General features: G+C 47.6%; 1 protein-coding gene across 1 annotated transcript; it reads right to left on the bottom strand.

Annotated features, from left to right (window-relative positions):
• Positions 1-8110: 8110 nt before the first annotated feature.
• Positions 8111-9131, bottom strand: LOC117849819 (probable histone H2A.4). Its single transcript, XM_034731510.2, has 2 exons — positions 8790-9131; positions 8111-8701 (listed from the first exon to the last, which is right to left on the bottom strand). The coding sequence occupies exons 1-2, from the start codon at positions 9003-9005 to the stop codon at positions 8429-8431; spliced, it is 489 nt and encodes a 162-aa protein (XP_034587401.1). The 5' UTR covers positions 9006-9131; the 3' UTR covers positions 8111-8428.
• Between the last annotated feature and the right edge of the window lie 8257 nt (positions 9132-17388).

The following is a 17388-nucleotide window of genomic DNA, read 5'->3' as shown; positions in this document are numbered from 1 at the left end:
CAACTCGTCCTCGTCCGAGCAACCAAAGGGCTTCTCGGGAGAGCCTGGCCCGTACGAGCAGGCAACCAAACACCATTCTCTTACATGCAATGGGTCTGGCTCTAGGAAGCCAGGCTGGCTGGTGCGAGCTAGACTCCTCCAGGCAACCAAACACGTCCATGATGAACGAAAGCGGCATCGGCCTCTTGCTCACCGGTGAGGACGATTCAGGAGGATTCGTTGTGGCGGAGCTCCGTCTTAATCTGAGCAAGCTCGACAGCGGCGACGTGGACGCGCCTCTCTCGAAGGGGAGCGCTAGCTCTTCAGGCTCCGCTGGCGGAGTGGGAAGTGAAGCACGCGAGCGTCCGTGACGGCAAGGCCACGTTCCGTGACATCCGCGGCTAGTGGGAAGCTCACAAAGTCATAAGGTCGTCGTCCCTTACGGCGGCTACCTGTGCTGGGTCGACCTTTGCAAGAGGTGTTGTCTTCTGCGACGTGAATCGTGACAGCCCTGAGCTCGTACCTCCCGTTGCCCATGGGTCACGTATGTCAAGAGATGATCAGGTTTCACAGATCATAGCGATATAGGATATCGTACTGATGATGTGAACATGTGTTATGAACATATTGTTGGATAGACCCGCTGTGAGACACTGCGAATATATTTGTGCTATCGGTGAGTCTTGTAATGACACGTATACTAAAGTCCTTAGACCTGAGATCGGCGTAGAGTCCCGGATTGCGGAAGAGCATATTTTGGGGTGCCAAACGCTACCCTATAACTGGATTGTTATAAAGGTAGCTTTCGCGTCTGTTCTGAAACAAATCGCAGGGTCCGTCGAGTCAAGATGAAATCTGCCCCTCCTGCATTAGGGAGCGATACCTCTTGACCCTCTCGATGTGTAGGAACTGAAAATGCATGGCCATACCATGACTAAAGGTTAGTCGGTAAAATAAGTTCTACATGGAGCAGATATAGCTAAGTTGACAAGAGTAGCACTTCACTTGCCTTGTACTTAGCTAGGTTTCGTGTGGTGGAAGGACATACTATTGGCGCATATCAAAGTTATGCAAGATATGATCTTTGTGGACCATCGGGAGTTAGTACGCTTTGCTAGAGGCCAATGCTGACTATTGACTAGAAACAGTTTCTAGTTCATGACTGTTGGTTGCATGAACCTATGGAGTCACACACTTAAGGAGAGAGAACTAAAAAGACAAAATGGATCAATTGGATTGAGTCCAGGACACTGCAGCAAATAGCCGCCCTGATTGGCTAAGTGCAAGCGGGAGATGATTGGCTTAAGTGCAAGCGGGAGACTGTTAAACTTGCCCGTGAGCATCAGGTTCGACCCGCTAGCTAGCCCATGAGGATGGCCCATTAGATGGGTTATAAATCCTAATCAGCGGCCAGAGAGCTAATTAACTCTAATTAGAATTTCACCGTGAGGTTTTGGCCGCCACCCGCCACCACGCCTGGACGTGCCCTGTGTGACTGCTGCGAGTTTCTACGATGTAGCGTATTGTTGAGTGTAGCACATTCTGTCGTGCCGTTCTTCTCTCTGAACATGTGGACTTTCGTAGAGGTACTGCTCGTTTGCGCACTATGTCAAGCTGTACGACTACCTCCTCGACATCGACTATACATCGACTACTCGCGCTTCTTCAAGTCTTCTGTTGCGCTGCGTGATGGGAAGGTATAAGATCCATGATCCTCGACTCGCAAATGATCTTGTGCAAGCATGATTAATTTTTTATTTGCGCTAGCGTAGCGTTCCACGTTGCCTAATATCAGTATCATAGGTGGTTGTACCTTCGATACAAGACGCATGATTTTACATATGGGTGCACGAACATTCTAGCATTTATACTATATTGATAAATATATGTCATTATAATACTTGATAGTAAAAGAATATTTACATAAGGATGACACTTATTGTATACTTTAGCATTCCATCACGAAACTAAGATTTTTAGATGGCTAAGGATCCCAACAACGAGCCGGTCAAGAGCATGACCTATTATCTTTAATATGAGGGGGAAGCCTTATGGCATTTAACTGTACTTCTCTGCCTTTTTTAAAAAATGGTGGAAACTAAATCATTAGGTACTATTTTTTTAATATTTCTTTGTGAAGAAGGACCTTGACAAGAAGATGATTAGTGTATCACGATAGAAGCAAAGAAGTGCCACTTCAAATATGGAACATTGATTCTAGCAATGTGTTTTACTTGGTTTCTTGCATTGAAACAACTATGCTCTTATATGATAAGGTTAGCCCACTTCAGATATGAAATACCGATTCTAGCGATGTGTGTGATGTAATTGGTTTCATGCACTGAAGAAACTATACTCTTATAGACAAGGTCATATACTTATAGCTTATACAACTATGCCCTATGTTATAAATAAATATCTTTTGTCTAGAAGCATATTTAAAAGAAAGATTTAAATGATTTTCAACACTAGGAACTACCTCTTAGTGTAGTGTGTAGATGTACGGTACGAATCCATACGCAATGATTCAAATCACGTTCCTTACGATTTACTCATATTTGAGCATTTTAGCGGATTATTGTAGGTTCTCCATGGAGAAGAATGTGTGGCAATGTTCTTGGGCACTTTCACTACAAAAGAAAAAGGGATGGAATCATGTCACATGACTTGGTTGATAAGAAAATCAGACATGTGATGATATACTACTTGTGTATATTGTCCTATATTTAAATGTAGCATGCCAAATTCATGTTCCATTTTTTTTATAGGACCAATGCATAGCATAGCCTTTTAAACACAGAACCGTATGTTAAAATTCTCTAAAGAATTGACTCTTGTTCAGATTTTGAGATTAACGAAATCACCACATACGAGATCGCTGACACGCATGTTATCTACCATTGAAAGAATAATTAGTTATACATGCAAGCATTATATTTGTGATGAGTCGGAGAGTTGAATCCATACGGGTAAGTTCCACTACAATAACCTAATTCTATGCTCAGTTCATGGACCACTAATTTCATCTACTTCCACTAAAAACCAAAGTACTTCAATAAGACACTTCGTTTTGGAAAACCACCAACATGCAGAAATTCAGAACCCATAAGGAATCCAAAAAGGGACAGGAAAATTCCTGCGAGGGAAGATGCTCGTGAGCCAGGCCCGAACACAGCGATCAAACAAGCAATTCAGCACGAATCCTAGAGCACCAATTTTATAAGGTAACATTCATCACTGCACGTTCAATCGCCATACGAGGCAATGCCTCCGGTGGGCACACCGGGCTGCACGGTGGGCAAGCGCTCAGGCATTGGTCCCTCGTGCGGAAACAATGATGAATCTTTGGCTGGTCCTCGCAGCAGTAGCAGGCGTCCGTATTGCAACTGAACTCGAAGCGGAATTTCAGCAAGATCTTGCTCTCGTCTACTGATGGCGTGTCATTGACCGCGATGGCATCTGAAGTCGTGTTGGTAACACTAGATGGTGGGTAGCTTGTCGCATCTCCGGCCTCGATGAATAGCTCGGGATAACCTTTTGAAACATCTGTTCATCTCAGAAAACAACGTATTTTCAGCAAAAATTCAACGAAATTTTTGACCGAAAGACACAAAGATCACATGCATGTGAACTTACAAGGCAACGCCAGGCACCAGAAAAGAACGGCGAGCAAGATGGGCATCGCCTTCGCCTGCAGGCCGCGGCCGCCGATGCACTTCCACGTCTGCGTATTCCTCGATCGATCGAAGTGCGGCGAGAAGTTGGGCGTAAGCAAGAGGGAGAGGCTGGATTCGGCGTGCGGGAGAGATCGATTCGGCGTGAGCAATATATAGGGGGGGTGACATTTTCATATGTTGCCGCACTAATCGTTTTCTACAAGGAAAGTTTTATTTAAGCGGTCAACGGCTATATTCTCTTTCTTTTCTTTCTTTTTACCCCTCTCGAAACAACGGCTGCTCCTACATCCGTGAAGCAGAATTTCACCGTTGAATCGTGAAGCAGCTCCGAGTGTCGTCCGTGCATTACGTGCTGCCGCTGGTCTGGTACGCAGGTACGGTACATTTCCATTTGTAAATTGGCCAAAGCGAGATTGAAATGCAGAGTACAGTCTTGATCGGTTTGGCATGTTCGATGCTCCTGCCCTCAATGGGTGGCGATGGTGGCCGAGGCACCAGGAAATGCTTCCTTCACTAGAAAAATACTCCCTACCGTTCACACAAGCTCATTCCCCCGTAAACTAATTGGACAGTACCGCTACCAAGAGATACTGAAATTATAACCATACTCCAAGCTAAGTACATTTTATTTCCTCTGTTCCATGTCATATTCAAGTAATAACTGCAAAAATGGTGCATAAACATACATCCCGTGGTCACAGAAGTGGTTAGTAAATGGAGCAAACAGCCAATTAACCTCGCCGGTCTAACAATTAAGAGCAAATCACATCACGGCAATGGCGAAGCAAGGCGCGCAGCCACCGTCATGCGTTTTTCAAGCAACTAGTACATGACTTTATAAGAGCAATTCCAAAGGAATCTGTATCCTACCTCTAATACCTTATTCAGGGAGAAAAAAAAAGAAAAAAAAGACTCCAACGGATCCCTAAAACTTTCCCAATTTATTTGCGACGCCAAAACAGAACCTGACACCGCGCATATTTGCGCGACGTCTTTCCTCCCCCAATCGCCCCCTTCCCGCGAGAATGACTCTGTACCACCGGAATGAGCGAACGGGGCATCCCCTCGGTCCCCCGTTACGAGCCGATTTGCTCCGTCCCTCATGCGACACAAGGAGAGGCCAGCGCAGCGCGAGTTGAAGGCAGGATAGGGCGAGCTCCACGAGCAGCGCAGCCATGGCCAGATGTGGCGAGCTCCACGGGTGGCCAAGGGCGGCGGGGGCGAGAAGGGTCGGCGGGGATGGTGAGCGGGCGGCCAGGGGCTCACGTGCTCCGCCACGGGCACGGGCGAGCTCCTCCAACTACAGCACAAACTTCTTTTTTATGAGCTGCGCGAGCTCTGGCTATGAACCTAGGGCGAGCTCCACGAGCAGTGCAGCCATGGCTAGATGTGGCGAGCTTCACAGGTGGCCAAGGGCGGCGGGGGCGAGAAGGGCCAGCGGGGATGGTGAGCGGGCGGCCAGGGGCTCACGTGCTCCGCCACGGGCACGGGCGAGCTCCTCCAACTACGGCACGAGCTTCTTTTTTATGAGCTGCGCGAGCTCTAGCTGTGAACCTCGATGAGCTTCTGCTCATCTCTTTTCACGAGCTTCTACTCATCTCTTTTCACCTCTTTTCACGGGAATTTTGATGAATCTCCATCCAACCATTGAAGCTCCTCCAATCAAGTACGGGCAATCCAACCATTGAAGCTCCTCCAATCAAGTGCAGGCAAAGCACGAAGCAGAGCTGCGGACCAGCATGGTCAAGCATAGGTGCGGGGAAGGATTGGAGGCGCGTGCGCTGGCATGGTCAAGCACAGGTGCGGGGGAGGATTGAAGGCGCGTGCGGATCAACGAGTTCTTCTTCAGCTAGAGGAGGAAGAAGAAAGAGGTCAAGCACAGGTGCGGGGAAGGATTGGAGGCGCGTGCGCTGGCATGGTCAAGCATAGGTGGGGGGAGGCCTTCAGGATTGAAGGCATGTGCGGATCAACAAGTTCTTCGACCAGAGGAAGAAGAAAGAATGAGACGGGGACGAGAAGAGGAAAGAAAGAATGAGACGGGGACAAGAAGAGGGCAGGGAGGCACCAAGCTAGGCCAATTACGATGACGTGACCTGTTTTAAAATATTTTAAAATATTGAAGACTAGTTATTAGCGATCTCCTGTAGGTTGATATATTTTTGGAGGAAAAACTTTTTGAAAGAGTCCCAAAACATAGTTTTGGGGAAGAACTTTTTAGAAAACTCTTAAAAGCAGATCCTTTTTGTTTCTTGTTTCCCTCCAAGTTTGGAGGAAGTTTGTTTCCCTCCAAGATTATATAAGCTGGGACCACTAGGGGACCAAAGCTACCCAAGGCTAAGATTATTTGTGGTTCTAAAATAATATTTTACCATGACCCATAATCCAACTTATATAATCTAGGTAGATTATAATCCCAAACAAACAGGACCAAACCATACAAATGCACGATATTGGAGATTGTACAGAATTAAAGGTGGCGGTTAAGGAAAATGACAGTTCCATTTGCAACTCCCAGACCAGATAATGCATCTGAATTCTGAATCAGTGGCTTAAATAAGACCAATCACAAATGCAGAACAGCAAGATAAGCAATATCAAATTAGCGACCACTTATATATAATGATGTGAATGCTGACAAAAATCATTCCAGAATTCCAATTCACAAACTGTTAACAACGCACTATCCACTCATGATATATTAACATAACTATCACAAACTAAAATTGCAATGCATTTCGACATAACTATAATGATCAACAACATGTCTACATAAATACATAGTATAACAAAACGTAGCATATTTACTGCCACAATATTGCATCAAAGGGGTTTAAATGGCTTTCTACGTTTCTTATGTGTGCATTAGTCATGTGCATTAGTCATTCGGATTTTAATCTGTTACAACTTACACTGTTAGAACATGATTTACCAAAATGCAGTCTGACTACACTTATTTTGGGTTTTCTACTGTTAATCTGAGCTTTGTCAAACGAAGGAAGATAAGAGTTTCCCATAGAAACATATAATTGTGAGCTAGGGGAAACAGGTTCCAGTGTTTCACTTGTTCTAAATGCAGTTTACCCAACTTCTTTTTTTTTCTTATCCTAAAGATCCAACCAAGTGACCAACTATCATCAATGAAAATGATATAAATATAAAATTCAAATCTAGTAAGAAACACCAAACCAGGATCATCAAACTGAAGGATAACATTTTCAATGCAATGTAAAAACTATCAATTACAGAAATTAAAAAAAAAGTTACGCATATAGATAACCATGTCATGCCATCCACTGCGCCCAAATTCAATTATCAATTAGTCAAAGAAAAACCATAACACGGGATTTATAATTCGGACATGCAACTCCAGCAATTAAATGACAACCAAACTATTACAATACTCGAGGAAAATATTGTTACCGAATGCAAACATTAAGAAGAGATAGCATACAAAACAAAATCACAATAACCGACAATTCAGATGACAACAAAAAAAACATGGCATTCAAGCATTGCCCCATCAAGTAAGTGAATACCATCTTGAAAGCTAACTAATCATGCAAGTATATATGGAAGTACACAAATTTGGAACTTGGAAGCCAACACACTACCAATAGAAAAATGAAACTGAGCTGAAAACCCTAAAATTCCATATTCCTGGACTGGACATAAAAACATGGCTTGTTGATATGCTTAATCTTATTGCAGTAATTCAGTCTGCCCACTTTTACATACTGGAAAATGCAGAAACCACGTGTTGCACAAAACAAAACATAAATTCAATTTCACACTTCTTATATGCCTCTGCAACAAATTGCAGAACATTATCAAGTAACAATTCTTAAATACATTGCTATAATCTACCAAAGGAATCACAGTTCAAAACAGGAAGATCTACAAGCATAATACCCAGATACCATATTTCAGAGTCAAGATTTGGAATGAACTTTGTTGGATATCATATTCCATCAACGGCAATAGGGGTGTACAAAGCCCACGATGTATCTGAATTCATCATTGATCAACTAGCAGAAATGTCAATAGAAGGCAAACCCCTATCCGTTTGACCATAACCCCACATAATCTTTTTCAGCCATCCCTTAAATTGGGTCTTAGTATCATTGATCAGCTAACAGAAATGTCGACAGCCACTATTCAATTGATGTTAACATCAGACAGCATTTTGCAACCATCACCTTGCGTTGACATACAACGAAACCAAACCGTAGCCTACTTATTTAGGGTACAAAACAAACCATAACCTTTATAAGTTCAAACTTTAACAGGAGCTGGTAAGAAACAGCACTCTCTGCAAACAAAATAACACCCTACAGTTTCTATGACCAATTAATCAGACGCAACCACATAAACATAAGAACAGTCACCAATTAGCACAAACGGAACCAGATAAACATAATCATGGTCCCAAAACCACATCCAGACAATCAAGCACAGAATGAAGGCCCATAATTTTACACATCTTCACAATCTTATTACAAACAGCACCTAATGATTCACAGTTCCCACCCCTCCACTGCCCTTCAGAGTTCACACACACTCCTTCGAACCTAAACAAGTGTTTTTCAGATCGGACCCTAGACCAGTGTCAACCTACACAGTGCATGCTGATTGAGCGAAAGGCACTCAGTTACACACAAACAACCACGACAAGCAGCAAAGATCATGACGACGACGACAGCTAGGAAGGAGCATTTCAGTTCAGAGCGGACAGGGAGAGAGCGAGAGACAGGGCACCACCATCCGCTCGGGGCCTACGCGGCGGCCGCCTTCTTGGGCGACTTGGTGGCGGCCTTCTTGGGCGACTTCTTCTCCTTACCCTCCTTGCCTTCCTTGGCGGCGGCAGAGGCGGTCTTCTTGGGGAGGAGCACGGGGTTGATGTTGGGCAGCACCCCGCCGTGCGCGATGGTGACGCCGGCCAGCAGCTTCCCGAGCTCCTCGTCGTTGCGGATCGCCAGCAGCACGTGCCGCGGGATGATCCGGTTCTTCTTGTTGTCCCGCGCCGCGTTCCCCGCGAGCTCGAGGACCTAAAAAGGAAGGGACGAAACGAGACGAATCAGGGATTCCGCGTCTTCAACGGGGCGGGTAGGGGGGAATGGGTGGGGTCCCACTGACCTCGGCGGCGAGGTACTCGAGGACGGCGGCGAGGTAGACGGGGGCGCCGGTGCCGATGCGCTGAGAGTAGCGGCCCTGCTTGAGGTAGCGGCCGATACGGCCGACGGGGAACTGGAGGCCGGCCTTCACGGAGCGGGAGACCGGCTTCTTCTTGGGGCCGCCGCCGCCGCGACGCCCGGCCGCGCCCTTCTTCGGCACCTTCGCTCCGACATCCATCGCCGATCGAAGCGCGCGCGCTCTCCCCTCTTCCTCCCTCTCTTTCTCTCTCCTCTCTGTCTCCCTCTCTCTCCTGGCGTCACCCTTTTTCGCGTTTCGATTTCTTCGGTTTTTGCTTGCGCCGTGTGTGCTTGTGTTGTGTGCGTTGTTTGTGTTTTCGGTGTTTGTGGAGGAGGGCGGTGCTGCGATCTGGACCGCTGGAGGTACGGGCTCAGTTTATGTGAGCCGTCCGATGGGACTCGGCGATCCGTGGGTGAGGGAAACCAGCCAATGAGAAGAGAGATTGGAGGGGGCGAGAGATCATGATCCATGGCCCACTGGCCTCATGGGTGTTATTGTATTTTTGCCCCTTTCTCTCGTGAAAAAGTACACCTCGACCCTCGATGTTTCTGCGAATTCGATATTTCTTATCTTCAAATTTTACAATTTTTGCATCGTTGTGGATTTTGCGTGGAACGCAAATATAAATATGAATTCCACTTGAAATGAAAAATGAGGGGGTACGATAAGGTATATTGAGAATTCTTTTGCCCGGCCCGCGGGCTCGACCCGATCTCGCTGCGATTTGACCCGCCCACGATGATTATGGGACTATAGGCATGGTAAGTGAAAATCAAGCTGGAAAAAATTCAGGTTGGTCCAAACCCACCCAGATAATTTATTTGATTTATTTTCAACTAAAAAAGAGTGGGTAGCTCGAGCTCGGTCAAAAAAATCAGCCCGACAATACCTATGGGACGGTCATGGGTACGAATTCTCAGTCCGAAATGAACTGAATTTTTTTTTCCCAGACGGAGTCCAGCCTAGCCCGAAAAATAGATAAGGCAACACAGCGCACGCTAGGATTTTTTTCTCTAAGGTGACTACACATTATGTCGTTTGCTAATATGTTCGACCTAAATTTGTTTTTTACTAAGTACTTATTTTTTTATATAATTTTTATTTTTCACCTGTTTAATGCTACGAGAAGTCGAACCTGAGCCTACTGGATACTACTCAGGTGCTCTCAAATTTGTTTTCAGCAAATGCCTATCTTAATTTGAGGTTATCGATAATATGCAACTATTACACGCCTCCTCCTAATTTTTTACACGTTATTACACTCCCGTTAATCAGAAGATGAATTGAGAAGTTCGTCTCGAAAATTTGAGATGCTTCGTGAGGACGACTAGACAAATAAATAAGGTGTTTAGTTTTATGGATTTAGGGTCTGTTTGTCAGATCTCCACGTAGCTTCAGATCTTCAAAAACAGCTCCGCTCCTAATTTTTCCAGCTAAATGGTTTTAGCTCCAGCAACTCCACCGCAGATCTGCTTCACGAAAATGGTGGATCTACCCCCAGATCCATGGATTTGGTGGAGCTCCTCAGGGGGTGCTCCACGAAATCAAATTTGGTGGAGTTGAAGAAAATTATCCACCACTGCCACTCATTAGTGGAAAATGACCGGTTCGTTCTATTTCTTTTTCTTCTTCTCCATGCAAAACGCTGCCGTCCTTCCTCTTCCTTTGCTACGCCGTCGTTTGCCCCTGCACGCCAGAGCGTCGCCCGCCCTTGCTTGCCCCTGCCGCCGGAGCTCCGCCCCTGCTCGCCCCGCCCGCCCCGCTCGCTTCGCCCGCCGGAGCCCCGCCTGCCCCTGCCACCGGAGCGCCGTCCCTGCTCGCCTCTGCTCCCCCTGTTGGGATACGAGGTAGGCTACTCTAGCGCAAATCAAAATTTCTACCGCGTAAAACCAGGAATAACTGCCGTATAAGGATCACGGGATTACCACTCGACGCACTACTGGTGCGGAAGATGTAGATATGCGTCGATGCAGTGAAGACGATCACGTAGTCGTACGTAGTCGATCAACGTAGTCGTACGTAGTCGATCACGTCCAGCAGCTCCTCAGCAGATCGTCCACGTGCAGCAAGATCGCCTCCGGTGCCGCGGCTCGTCGTCGGCTCGTCGTGGCTCGTCGGCGGCTCGTCGGTGGCTCGTCCAAGTGCTGCAGGCGCAACACCTCCAAGGTATCCACACGTGCAGGGAGGAAGCGTCGCAAGCCGGACTGCTAGATCCGCGAGTTGCATCAGGCGAGGGCGTGGGAGGCGCGGCAGGTGTGTTTCGCCAAAAAGGTGTAAACCCTAGGGCGCCCCACCCCTCTATTTATAGAGGTTCCTGATGGGCCTCTGGATCCGAGGCCCATTAGTACTCCTAAACCTAATCCAACTCGGATCAGATCCGAATTGGGCTTCCAGCCCCTTAAGTGTGTGACCCTATGGGTTCGGATACGTATAGACATGGCCCGAGTACTCCTACTCGGCCCAATAGTCGGTAGCGGCCTCTAGCAAGACGTGCCAACTCCTATACGCACACGAAGATCATATCAGACGAACCATCACAACATAATATACATGCTATTCCCTTTGCCTCACGATATTTGGTCTAGCTTCAAGCCGACCGCTCTTTCTCGATCCTGTGATTCGGAATCCCTTTGTAGGTTAACTCTTAACCGTACGTAGCATGGCCATGCATTTTGGGATCCAATCACTCGAGGGGCCCAGAGATATCACTCTCAATCAGAGAGGGGCAAATCCCATCTTGACTAACCATGTCTCATAGCATGCTTCTTGACAAACCCGAAAGCTACCTTTATAACTACCCTGTTACGGCGTAGCGTTTGATAGCCCCTAAGTAGGTCGATCCACATCTAGATTACATGCGACAGTCTCAGGTCTAAGGACAAAGCGTATATGTTGTTTAAAGAAAGAACTACTTCTCGTGTTGGGTCAGTCCTAGCACATGTCTCCACATGTGTCCACATTATTAGTTCAACATCTCCATGTCCATGACTTGTGAAACATAGTCATCAACTAATACATGTGCTAGTCTAATATTCATGTGTGTCCTCACATGAACTCCGACTAGGGACAACTTTAGAATAACCATACAAGTAAAGAGTTTCACATACAATTCACATAATTGCAAATCAATTCAAGTAGCCTTCAATGGATATTCAATGAACACAACATACAAATCATGGATACAAATGGAATATCATCATTTCTATGATTGCCTCTAGGGCATACCTCCAACACCCCCTGCCCGCCCCGCTCGCTCTGCCAGCCGGAGCCCCGCCTACCCCTGCCGCCGGAGCGCAGCCCCTACTCGCCTCTGCTCACCTCGCCCGCCTCGCTCGCTCTGCCCGCTGGAGCCCCACCCGCCCCTGCTTGCCCTTGCCCGCCCCTGCCGCCGAAGCGTCGTCTCGCCCGCTGGAGATCTTATGCGGGAGGCGTCATCGTGGCCGCGGCGGGTGTCGCGGCCCGTGGTGGTGGCCGAAGGTGAGGAGGAGGACGGTGGGTCCGCCGGCGCAGCGACGCTTGGCAGGGAAGGCAGTGGCGCGCGCAAGGTCACACTCGCGGCGACGAGGTTTTCTTTTTTTTATTCTGATGCATGGGTCCAAATTGCCAGTGAGACAAAGACAAGAGTGAAGCTGTACCAAACGCTTTTTGAGATCTTAGATCCACGATGGACCAGCTCTATAGTGGAGCTAGCTGGATCTATGGACCTGAAGCTATTTTTTCAGAGCTGGAGCTCTGCCAAACAGGCCCTTAATTATCTACCGGAATAGAAGGTCCATCGTAGTGTCATCATATAGGGACGGAGCCCGCCTTGTTGTGTGGGTCAGCTGACTCGATGGAAATCAGAAATTCGTTCACTAAGTCATTGTTTGTCGTTGTTTCAGCTGATCCTTTTTGGGCTGGCTTCACTCCCATCTATGACCTTTTCCGACTTTTTTGTTTTTTTCCTTTAGAAAAGATTCTCACAAATACGCTCCTGGTGGAACCATTTCAAAATCTGAACCTTTAGCTTGGTGCCATCCACGCTGGCGCCAAGCTTACACGTCTCGACGCCAGCCATCCTGGCGCCAAGGTCCATACGCAGCTGCTAACGCGGATATCGACATAGCGGGGGCTTGGCGCCAGCCATCGTGGATCTTGGTGCCAAGCTTGGCACCGAGCAGTTACCCTATATCGGCGGCGTTTCGAATGAAATAAGTATAATTATTCTAAGAAGCATGCGACAAACCACATTGTGGTTCAGTTGGCTAGGATATGTGCTTCTTATCCCAAAGACCAAAAAGATTCAACACAGGTCTTTGGGATAAGAAGCACATGTCCTAGCCAACTGAACCACAATGTGATTTGTTGCATGTTTCTCGGAATAATTATACTTATTTCATTCAAAACACCGCCGGTATAGGGTAACTGCTCGGTGCCAAGCTTGGCGTCAAGATCCACGACGTCAAGCTTGGCGCCAGGATGGCTGGCGCCAAGCCCCCGCCACGTCGGCATCCGCGTCAGCAGCTGCGCATGGACCTTGGCGCCAGGATGACTGGCGCCAAGACATCTAAGCTTGCGCCAGCGTGGATGGCGCCAAGCTAAGGGTCCAGATTTTGAAATGGTTCCGCCAGGGACGTATTTGTGAGAATCTTTTGCAAAAAGGGTAAAAAAACAAAAAAGTTAGTGACCTTTCGCGAAAATCATAATATAAATTTTGGGAAAATAATCATGTTATTTATAATTCAGTTAATTAAGGGTTTAAAGTGGTAGCGGATCTAAATATTCCACTTCTTGAACCAAAAAATAACGTAAGAAGTTAGGATCGATATTTGTCAAAGTAAAAGTCTCGAAAGTCCCAATTCTGTAGACAAAGATGCCTTTAGTCCCGTTTGGAACAGTTTAAATTTAGCTTATCTCTACTACTTAAAAAAGTGAAAAGGGGACTTTTTTTTTCATACATCTCCTTCCGCTCCCCTCTGTGGCCCTTGCTCCTGATGATTTGCGTCGTCCGCTCCGTGGATCTCTCCTCCACCGTTCGCTCCTACGTGGTTTTGTCCGCTGAAAATCGATCACGAGCCCTCCGATCCCTCCTCCTACCCTCCGCCGTCCGCTTCCTCCTCTGTGATCCATCGGCTCCTGCCTCCTTCCCCACCACCCCGCAGCTCCACCCCTGCCGCCTCCCCTTCTCCACCGAAACCCTAACGCGGGTCCTCCTCCTCCCGATGTACGCCACTCGCACCTCTGTCCTCCATCCTCTCCACATTCACCTCTCCGCTCCGTCCATGGAGTAGCTCGCCATCCTCCACATCAGGCCTGCCGCTCTCCCTCCTCATGCGGGGCTACGCCTCTCACGCCGGCACGCCGCAGTAGAGGAAACTCTCACCTCCGGCGCACACCACGGTGGAGACTTGCTGGAGCTCCACCGCCGCGGCCGCCAGGAAGCGCCCGTCCCCATCGCCGTCCTTTTCATCCGTGCCTCCCCCGAAGAGGCCCAAGGTGAGAGCACCGGCCCACCGCGGATCGAAGAATCCCGCGTCGCCGCCTCCCGATTTGACCTACCGGCTAACCGATCTGAACCGTGACCCTAACCAGGCGGAGGCCCCGGCGTCGCCGACGGCGTCCGCGCCCGGGAGGGCCGAGGAGGATTCTACGGCTGCGGCCCCGACGAGCAGCGCCGGTTTGGCGGAGGACGCGGTGGGGGTAGCAACGTAGAAAGGTGCAGTCTTTGCGAGCGTTTCGGGTGCTAGGGTTTGGTGCGATGGGTTTGGAATCGAGCTCATGGGGTTTGACACTTTGGTGCAAATCAAGGAGCAAATAAGCCAGTTGCTGCAGTGGTTGAGAGTTCGAAGAGGAGGAAGGAGCCGGAGCAACAGCAGCCTGCAACGCCATGGGTGAAGCTGCTATCCCAGTGAGGGTTATTAGCCGTGGTGTCTATTTCCTTCAGTCATGTTTTCTAGACCTACTTCTTCAGTCATATGCAATTGTTGCAATGTTGGATTATATTATATTCTTTGTTCTCATTGAATTGTGTCTGTGTCAAAATGTTTTATGCAGAGGTTGGAGCTCATCCCGTTGGAGAATTTCACGTCTGTGTCAGTGATGCAAGCGGTGGGTTCTTTCATGACCAACAAGTACAGCAAGGGGTACACCGATGCAAGATACTACGGTAGGAATGAGTAAGGCCCTGTTCTATCAGTTGTCATTGTTGGGATTGTTTCAGTGGAAACACGCATGCTTGCAAGAGAAATCGAATTGTTGTCTACGTGAATCCAGGACAACCTGCATTGGTTGTTGTTCTGGTTTCTCTTGGTTGCAGATATATTGATATGGCTGAATCCTTGGGTCAAAAACGTGCTTTGGAGGCTTCCGCTTGGTCATCTCATAATAACCAATGTTTGCCTCTGCAGTGAATGTGCAACCTCTATCGGGTTCACCTGCCAACTTCCATGTATACACTGCCCTATTGAAGCCACATGAAAGGATCATGGCTTTGGATCTTCCTCACAGTGGACATCTTTCTCATGGTTACCAGGTACATGGATCTGGATTTTACTTTTATCTCCTTACTGTTTTTATTTAGAGGTAGCATACAAGCATGAATGTGTCCTTTGTTGCTTATTTTCCTTGCTAGCCGTGCAGATGGTTTAATCTTTGTGGTTGTAGTACATAAGAAAAAGGAAGGACTAAGGTATATCACTATGCAGGTTATGATGATTTTAAGGACAAGATCAACGCTGCTGTGTTTCCAAGTCTGCAAGGCAGGCCTCATGACTGTACCATTACTGGCTTGGTTGTTGTGCTTAAGCAGGTTTGTGCCAGTTATGTTGTTTCATATTATCTTTAATTCATATTGTTTTCCTTTGTCTAAGGCTCTCAATGGTTGATTATAATTCAGGCAACTACCCGAGAGTACCGAGCTTATCAAGAGCAGATTATCAGTAACTCTGCTAGATTTGCACAAATATGCTTACTTAATATGATGATTAGCTTGTTTACTATTTGTATTAGTAGCAGCTTTTAGGAAAAGCAAGAAGGGATGGACCCCTCTGACCTTTAAGGCAAGATCCCATTCTACCTTGCATCAATAGAAATAAGTTCATGCTCCTTTGTGTATCTGCTCCAGGTTTCCAGTTCAATCTAATACATACTGAAGCTTTATTTACTCCGCCCGCTGACGCCAACCACCAAGCACTATCATAGGAACGGCCTCACCTCCAATTATTTTCTCGACGGTCGTGGCCGGGTCGCCTCCATTGACGAGCTCTGGGGCGGCACGAGCGAGATAGTGCTCGACGGGCTGTGTCACGGAGGCCACTGCCATCAACACGCTCCCACCGAGCGTGGCGGGGAAGAGCGATTCCCATCTAAAATCAGTGTGGCAGATCCACCTCGGATTAGCCTAATTAAGGCACGGATAAGTCGCCTAACATGCGACACTCGACCTTAATCGTGCTAACTCGAGATGCCGTCGGATTTCCTCCGATTTAACCACTTTGACAGGACCGAGTTTAGCAAAACCCACACGAAGGTGAGTGGTTCTAGAGAATACAACAAGTCCACCGAGCTAAATAACATGACCATTTTAGTTCAACAACAAAACAAAATCAGAGTTTTACAAGGTTCAAAGGAAAACAATAGAAGGTAAAACAGCGTAAGCTACTTCATCGGTGTCGGACATCCCTGGTGAGGCCAGCCAGGACGTCAGTAATCCCTCTCCTCGCCGTCCGAGGAGGGATCCCACTCGACCGTCTAACCCGGAGGGAGTTGGGGCGGCCAAGTGCCAACAGAAGAAGACTCAGGAGCAGTGACTTCACCTGAAAAAGAAGCCACAACAAGGCTGAGCTACTAAGCTCAACAAGACTTAACCGACCGGGAGTAAACTACTCCACCACTTCTAGACATGCAAGGCTCTTTGGCCGAGGGTTTTGTTTGCCAAAAGCACTATGTAGATCCTTATTTTCAAAGTTTTAGCTCAGATTCTAAGTTCATTATCCGGTCTAAGTTAGCAACTTACTCTAAGCAAACATAGAACCAACCAAAGGGTATATATAAACATAATCAAGACCATGTCATCATCAGATTCCTTTCTTACTCAGGGTAGCATAGCGATCAAATAGTCTCAAACTGTGAGAGACAGACGAATCGATTCAAGTTCTTTAACCATGCATGGTGAACCTAACCTCACGACATCCGTACACCACCGAGGGTCGCTTCCCGTGTCGGCCTTCCCCATCAATTCCCTAACCCGTGTCGGGCCCATTTCCTTTGGTGCAATGTTCCACAGACCCGACCTCTGCCGTTCTGTGACCACACTTGCCACCACGTGCGGCCGCAGGGGAACTCCGTTCCAAGGACAATGGGGCGACCGCTCACGTCTAGGTTCAATCCGGTACTCGGCTTCCTCATCCCATAATGAGTATGAGGTTAGTACTTTCAAACACTTGATCACGAACACCACCACCGTCGGGCCTTAACAAGTTCCATAGACAGACGGGGCGATCAGCCGACCACCAAAGAGTTAACCAAAACCCTGCCCCGTCCACCGTCCTTATAGTTGTAACAG

Source organism: Setaria viridis, chromosome 3 (assembly GCF_005286985.2).
Source record: "Setaria viridis chromosome 3, Setaria_viridis_v4.0, whole genome shotgun sequence".
NCBI lineage: Eukaryota > Viridiplantae > Streptophyta > Magnoliopsida > Poales > Poaceae > Setaria > Setaria viridis.
The sequence above is the reverse complement of the archived record's forward strand: the minus strand, read 5'-3'. Positions and strand labels throughout refer to the sequence as shown.